The 8802-nt window shown below is 33.7% G+C and overlaps 1 protein-coding gene across 1 annotated transcript; it reads right to left on the reverse strand.

Annotated features, from left to right (window-relative positions):
- Positions 1-6545: 6545 nt before the first annotated feature.
- Positions 6546-7800, reverse strand: LOC131151804 (uncharacterized). The gene has a single exon (XM_058103223.1). The coding sequence runs from the start codon at positions 7574-7576 to the stop codon at positions 6731-6733; it is 846 nt and encodes a 281-aa protein (XP_057959206.1). The 5' UTR covers positions 7577-7800; the 3' UTR covers positions 6546-6730.
- Between the last annotated feature and the right edge of the window lie 1002 nt (positions 7801-8802).

The raw sequence follows: 8802 nt of genomic DNA on the forward strand, positions 1-8802 counted from the left end.
AGTGCAAGTGGTAGCCATGGAACCGTCATCACTTACTATAGTAGATGACAAGGATTGTAATGCCGAAGCAAATATCTGCACCAGTAAGGTAATTAGCGCACCAGATGAAGAAGTTAAGCAGAATGGTGAGAGTTCAACTTTCAAAGAACCAGGTAAAAACTTTAATATTGATGGTTCTGAAGAACTAAAGGTAACTATTTTGACAACTTTTCCTCAAAAACCAATTCTTAAATAAGTAAATTTCCTTAAAAATATACTAAATAAAGATTATTTCTTATTAAAACAAGAAAGTCAATTTGCACATGTATTGTTTGGTATTTTGAAGAGCATTAATTCATTTGAGGCTAACTTTTGTGCGGGTAATAAGACTGATTCATTGTGGCAGCTCAAATTTGGAGACTTGTCAGTTCAATTTATAAAACTGCACCCACCAGATGAAATTCCTCCAGAGCCTCCGCCAAACAGATTGTGATGCTTTTCTTTCCTTTCTTTTCATTTTTTTTTTCTCTTGTTTTATTTTTAGTTATTTTTCAAGTATACTTTTCCTTAGTTTCAGTTTTTCTTTTCCCTTACTTCTTCACCCAAGTACGCTCCACTTCCCCCTATGCATATCTTTTCTATTTCCCTTATGCTTTCACATTAAGGACAATGTTCCACTTTAGTTGGGGGGTGAGAAAATACATTGAAAAAAAAAATTCAACATGGATGATTAGGCCATGATTAACACTGACTTATACTCTTTACATACTTGCATATCACCTAGGAGTTACACACTTAAGCTGTATAGTGGGTTATTTATGTGTAGTTTCTCTTTATATGATTAATCTAGGAATTGTAACTCTACATAGGTTGACTAGTAGTTCATTTGTGTTAATCTGGCTATATAAACTCTTGTACTTACATGGTATCTCATGAGGCTGAAATACACGTTTATGTGACTTGTACCACTTGGGGTTCCTTGTGAGCACTGAGAGAGCACCTGTGATGACTTTGACACCTTGTGAGGTACTATTGAGCCATTTATCGTTCTTTAGAGTTTTTTACGTGAGCTCAGAGTTCCTAAAACTCAATTTTCCCTTTTTTTTTTTTTTCTAGATACTTTTTGTACACTGGTCTCAGTTTTTTACTTGCTAGCCTAGAGGTGACATCTAGTAGGGAGATAGAAACCTAGGTCTTGTAGCCTACTCAAGATGTGAAGGCTAAGCCACCCCTAGAAATAGACTTAGTTCATGGACTACTGTTCTAGCTTAATTCACATGGGCGGTATGAAGACAACAAAAGAAGTGTCATGATTTTCCTGATTGACCATGAAAAAAAAGAAATTATAGAATGGGTAGAAAAAATAAATAAATAGAAATACAATAGAATGGGGTAAAAGATTAATACCTGCTCCACACAACTACAACAAAAAGTCAAGGACATGAAACATGTTCTCCACATATGAAGACGCCTCAACTGCTTAATGCCTCATAAATATTCATGTCTGATTTGTGAATAAGTTGATCTAGGGTTGTATTGGTTGGATATGGCGAGTAGGTGAGAAGATGTTAAGGTGAAGGACCTGACACCTCACAAATAGGTTGGATCCTTTTCAGACTAGTCCACTTCGTACATTTAGCATTGTTCCTTGCAATATGTTGGATGTTGATCATGACACTCATCCTCATATATGACGAGTGAACTCATCATTTTTGAGTGTTTTTTAGGGTATACAAGTTAGGCCGAGTCAAAACGACCATTCTGTAGGTGTCAATGAATATCCTGGGTGTAACAGGTCATACACATTACAAATGCCTCAAGATTTTGCCTATTTCTACTTGAATTTATACAGTTACATTAACTCTAAATTTTAATTACTAGTTAATTTTATGCGAGTATATTGTTCTTAATGGTTATATAATGATGAAACTTGCATGAGTGACTTATTTCGGAGTTGCATGAATTGTGTTTGAATGAGCTTGTGTGTATTCTAGTTATATTCTTGTATGTGAAATGTATGGTTGTGTCGCATGTGTATTCATTTAATATTTGTTGGAATTGATATCTGTAGGCATCGCCCAAGATTTCATTCATGTTATTTGCAAGAGACTACTAAAACGTTAGTTAGGGGTGTGATTACGCGTAAAAGATGCGTAATTAGGCGTGTAAATTCATGCATTAATGATTATATTTTTAATTAATGCCTAATTATGTTCAATATTTTAATATTGAGCTCAATTTATAATATTTGAAAATTTATTCAATAATTAATGGATTTTTGTATTTTATTATTGCAGGAAAGTTTTGGAAATCAAATCTGAAATTAAAATATTAGAGAGGTCGTGCACTCGACAAGGAGGTCCATGCAAGGTGAAAGCTAGGCTTGACCAAGGGAGTTGACTCACTCGAAAAATGAGCAGCTCGAAAGCTATCCCAAGTATAGGAGTTACGTTGTGTAATATTAAGCCCAAGGGCTAGATCGTCTCCTCAGGGAATGCGTTTTAATCTCAGATTTTACGTTCCTCCAATCAAAAATAAAAATGCACTGAACTCAGTTCAAATTCGGGATCTCAAGTTTGTTCAATTTCACTTTTAACTAATTAAATAACACGTAAATTGAAATCCTAAACCAACATGTATTGAACTAACAAACACTAATGGAAACCTTAACCTACTCAAGGAAACATCGAAGCACGCATTAATTAAGGATAGTAACCTAGAACATGGAATTAAAACATGCAGGAACGGGAACCTAATCAAACACACACACACGCGGAATAAAAATCAAATCTTTAACATGAACTAAAAATTACAAATCAAAACCACAATTTAAACGTAGACTAAAGGCTGAACTTTTAATACGAGCCAAGAACTCGAACCGAAGGAACAAAACACAAACAAAGATCTAAATTTAATGAAACACAATAACACCTTTCTCCTTTTTTTTTATTTTTATTTAAGAACTAGAATGGACATCACCAAATTAAGGTACTAAATCGAGCTTTATCGATCCTAACACATACTCAATTAAAAGAAAAAGAAAATAAGTAATAAATACTATAAGAAGAATAAAAAGCCTAAATAAATATCCCAATGAAAATTCATACTTTAATAAAAAGTCTAAACAACAATCAAAGTCTAAAATAAACTTCAAACCAATTCAATTCAATGCTCAACAATTAATACTAATAAAATAATCATAAAGAAAAGTTAAGAGAGAGAGAGAGAGAGAGAGAGAGAGAGAGAGAGAGAGAGAGAGAGAGAACAATTAAAAAACAAAGCTTGAGGGTCTTCGGCTGTGTTGCAGCGTGGAGGTAGCCTCGTGGGTGACTGCTGTTATGAATGGGAATTTCGGGCAACTTCTGGAGAGGAGCTCGGGATTGCTGGAGCTAATTTTCTACTGGTCTGTCTTGGGTTGTATTGCAGAGGGCCTTGGCTATGGTGGCTAGAGAGGGCCTCGGGTGGAGGAGCTGTACAGCAGGGGGCTGGAGTTGCTGCTGGTGACCGAAGGGACTGCTGCTGCTGCTGCTGCTACAGAGTGGAGTAGCTGCTGTGTGTGGAGAGAGGGGCTGCTTTGGAGAAACAGGGGAAAGGGTAAGAGCAAAGGGGAGAAGAAAAGCAAGAGAAACAGCAAGAAAGGAAGAAGGAACAACAGAAGAGAAGCTGCGAGAGAGTGAATAGAGAAAAGTTAAGGGAAAGAGAAGGAACAGGAGGAAGAAGAAGAAGAAGAAGGAGAAGAAGAAGAGGGGAGAAGAGTGGTGTGCAGGGCACAGTTGGGAAAGAGGAGAAGAGAAGAATAAATAGAGATTGGGGAAGAAAGCCCTAGACCCGGATAGGAGACCCGACCCATTTAGAGGACCCGAATTATTATATTTTTTTTGTTCTCTGTTCATTGCAAATTCTGCTCTTCTGAAGCCCGTATCTCACAAAACTCAAAAAAACAAAAGTTGTAGATGATCCTTTCCTATTTCTCCAAAAATTTGAATCGTCTCGATCGGAGCTCGGATGGAAAAGTTATGCACAAAATACAAATAGGTGTCGGTTTTGATTCCCGGGAATTTTCCTGCGACAAAAAATTACCAAAATCTCATAAATAGTGCAATAAAGTTCAAGAATGATGATTTTGGTATTTTATTAAAATATTGAATAAATTTGGACATTTAATTAAAAATATAAACGGTAAAACCCGGGTTAAACGTCCAATTACGCAGTTTCGGCACGTAATCAGGAGTCGTGTGCGTGTGGCTGGATTTGAAGAGAGCTCAGCCTGGGCTTGTAAATAAAGGACATAGGGTTTGCTTTGAATTGAAAAGGTGGATTTGATGATGTGACCATGTCAGGGTCTCAATAACATGCGCTGGTCTATTTGTTAAAGAAGTAGCCATGTGTGGGGGGTTGCTTGTGGGGGTTGTTTTTGGGAGTTTATTTTTAAATGTTTTCTTTCTAGAAGGTAGGGTTGTTTTTTTCTTTTTGTAGGCTTGCTTTTTAGGTCTTTAGGGGAGTAGGATTTTAAATGTTTTTGTAGCTAGGGTTTTTCTTTTGGGGGGATTATTTTGGAGGTCTTTCTTTTTTCTTGGAGGTCGTGCGCAGCTTGGAGGAGTCTCTCACATGGCTCTCTCTCTCTCTCTCTCTCATTAATTAGTTCTACTACTTTTTATTTACTTTAACATTGATTTAAGTTTAGTATTCAATTGAATGTTCAAATTTAAGATTATTGTCTCTCTTCTCTCTCTTTCATTCTCTCTTTTCTTTTGAATAATTGTTTAAGTTAATATTTAATATTGTCATCATTTATTTTATTGTGCATGTTTCCCATTTCTTGTCATTAATTTAGTGTGTGTTAGGTTCATATATTAAATTTCACATTGTTTTAATTTCGTCACAAAATCTCAAACATCCCATGAAACCGAATATGAACTGTGTTCAGTAAATTTTATTTTTATTATTATTATTTTTTTTTTTTTTTTTGGGATTATACAAAGTTTGGAATTAAACCGCAATCTATAAGGAGACGATCTAGCCCTCAGGCCAATTATTGAACAATTGAGCTCTTATACTTGGGATAACTTCCGAGATGCACATTTTTCGAGTGAATCAATTATTATTATTATTATTATTATTATTATTATTATTATTATTATTATTATTGTTATTATTATTATTATTATTAATGATAATACAAAGCTGTTACTAACTTTATTTGTCAATAATAGTAAAAATAATAATCATTAGCATTATTATTATTATTATTACCACTACTACTATTTTAACCCCCAGTTTAACTTGGTAGTTTAATTGGTTTGACCCACCTAGTGACTTTACCAGGTTGGCCATTGGATCGGTTTTCTAAATCATGGTTCTTAGCAATGATAATAACATCAAAAGTAAATACATATACGACACATGTGAATAATGCCAAGCGGTTAAGCTATTGTGATTAATGATATCGACACTTGGTGTGTAATGGTTACACCAATAGTTAGTGACAAAATTTAGTGATATATGATCAACTGATAGAGAAAATGAACATAATACGTATTATGAGCATGCAGCTAATAATGGTAGTGAGATCAACTGTAGGCATCCATTACGCTTGCGACAAAATGATCTTAACGGCTAGTGTATTAATTGTACATTTACAAAGACAATCAATGTTTTTCACTCGCTAACACGTATCAATTGGCAGTTGTCTCACACATGTTTTCTTTCAGTTTCTTTTAGGCTCTATCCCATCATTATTGTCGATATATATATATATATATATATATATATTATTCGTACAATTCGATAGCCTTCCTAGATAGTTTATTAGCCATCAAAGTGTTGGGGAAATCAACTACTTACAAGCACCACGAATAAAAATATGATATAAAGATAATATCAACCCACACTAAAATGGTTTAAATAATATGCCTTAATTATAAATTGGCTAAATAAACTTTTTTTTTTTTTTTTTTTTTTTTGTAAGATCAAAACTTTTCTTAAGAAAAAAAAAACAGTTACAATTTACAATCATTAGCAACAATTATCAATTGTAACATGATCAATAGTAAACAAAAATATTTAAAAAAGAGGGATTTCAAAGAAAGTACAAGTAGTTGGTGGTTCCAATGATTATCAATAAGTTTTAACGATGTGATGAAGTTCATAGCAAACACTTAATTATTACGTACATTACGTACATGTGTTTGTTAATGGGATCAATTGCAAACACGTATTACACTTACGACAAAATAGGGTTAACATCTAGTATATTAATTCACATTTGCATGGAAAATCAATTATTAGAGTTCACTAATAAGACATGTGATTATCAATTAGTGTCTCACATTTGAACCATAAAAATGTATATACATGCAACAAAATAGTTTTCAAAGTAAGTGTATTAGCTATGTGCATGCAAGAACACAAGAAATGGTCTTACAAATCTAGGTATCAATCAAAAATTGGGTCAAGAAACAACAATTTGCCATGGTTTTCAATGTCAATAAGATCAATAGTGAGTGAAAATTGGGTACTCAGCATTAGCTCAAAAACAAGGATTGTAAAAAAAAAAAATGCAAGCACTCAAGCACTAGATCGAAATTACTTAAAATAAGCACAATTATATAGATGAATAGATGTAATATAACATAAACCATTTATAAGGAAATATTTGGATACTCTTACAAATAATAATTAGAACAAGAAAAATGGGGGGGAAATCTACTAAAGATATCACCCATACTAATTTTCTAGATTAACCATCCCTTCAGAAAATGTCTCTCTTTTCATACTTTCGAGTCCAAATGTGCTTACCATTGATTCGAAACTTTGATATAGGTTTACCGTTTAAAATTTCATCAATGGTTGTAACAGAGCGCAGAACCATTCGTGCATACAATGGTTGCTCGTTGGCAGGGACAAGTTCCATGAGAATAGAATCCACACAATCTCCATAAAGTCTAGTGAAAAGTTCCCTTACTTCTGCTTCCGAAACTGGAAAGCCCCGTGAGAAGGTAAGAAACATGGTTCTATCATCTTCAGGAATATCCTCGGTTCGATCCCAACACCATAACTCCCTAATAGGAAGACTATAGTCCAATGGCAACTTGATTATAGTAACATCACCAAATACTGGATGGGGAAATCCTGGGATAACAAGAGACTGCCTTAGGGTTTCTTGTGATGTGCTCCCCAAAACAAGATGTAGAATATCTGCAAAAATGCGAGCACAAACATTGTTAAGAAAGCTCTTTACTCCACTTATTGCAGTGAACTTGTTCTGATTGAACATTCGCAACGAAATATCCCTTTCCATTAGTCCTGCAGTAAGTGGAATGCCTCCATCAGGAGGTATAATAGTGGGAGTACTCTTAGATTCAAGATATTTCAAACAAAAAACAGCTTCATCAGCTATCTTGTCCACCAAAGAATCAGATAGCCTCAACATTTTTTGTATGACACTAGGGTACCCTTTATCTTCTAGCCAAAGCCATAAAGCCATGACTAATAGAGATTGGGATGGGTCTCTCTTCGAGTTTATGACTAGTTGGGTGAATAGCTCTCGATCTACAGCATGGAAAGTGTGGAGTTCATCAAGTGTTATAGAAGCCATTACTCCACTAATTTAAGGAAGTGAAAGTGAAAAGAGAGTGTGTGTGTGAGAAAAACAGTTGCAGTGGTGAGGTTTTTATACTAGAGTCACGTATAGCCTTAGTAGAAAAGTATGTATCGAAAGTTTAGGGCATTAGGTTTTCCTCAAACCCATCACACAAATAGAAGCTATGTTGGTTGTATCTAATCAAGCATGGTTGGAGGTTGCTAGTCCTCAATAACGAGAAAGCTTACCCTTTCAAACCACATCACCAAAAAGCCATTGAATTTAAATATGAATTGATCTTTTTGAAGTGATCAGCTGCTAATCACATGACATTGTCTCTCATTGACCTAAAGTCATAGGCTCTTAGGATGCATTTGTTTCCTGAGCTTTAAAAAAAAAAAAATTAAAAAAAAAAAAAAAAAAAAAAAAGACAAAGCTTTTCTAGGTCACTCTTAACAATGGTTGATGCAACAAAAGAATATATATATATATATATAATAGTCTGTATAGAGCGATTAGAACCAGCCAATCCAGTTAAAGGCAAACCAAAAACATATTAGGAAAAAAATAGAAATTGGTTGAATAATCATTATAGCCAATTCAGACTCTTATTATTATTATTTTTTTCAACGCAGACAATTCACTCCAATAATATTTAATTCAATCCAGTCTTGCAAAATTGTACGTAACTTAGAAAACAAACATGTGTACGCGCTTAGTGCAATGTGACAAATTTCCACACAAAAACCTGAGTAATAAAAAATGACAGCTAAACTTACTTACATAATTAATCATCCTTCCTTGTATATGTTTTCCAACTCAATACTCTATTAATGACACAATCATCCAAAACCTAACCATTTAATTACCAAAATTTCCATTTACCGTGTATGTGGAATTGAATATTAAAATCTCAAGTAACAAATCATCTAACCATGTATATTTATGCATTTTCACTCCTTAGGAGACATCTTGGTGCTTAAGGCTTGGAAATTCTACCTTGAAGGTCTCTTTTTTGAAATAAAATATTATATATATATATATATTCACTATTATCTTTTTTTTATAAAATAAATAATAATAATATTTTCATCATATATGCCTTGTAAAATACCTTCCATGAATAGCAAGGTCATTAATGATTATTGAATTAATTTTATATTATACATTTTTAATTTCAGCAATAGCTATTTAATAAGATGAATAAGTTTTAAAAGAAACTTACCTTTATTTACTTACTG

This window comes from Malania oleifera, chromosome 3 (assembly GCF_029873635.1).
Source record: "Malania oleifera isolate guangnan ecotype guangnan chromosome 3, ASM2987363v1, whole genome shotgun sequence".
Taxonomy (NCBI): Eukaryota; Viridiplantae; Streptophyta; class Magnoliopsida; order Santalales; family Ximeniaceae; genus Malania; species Malania oleifera.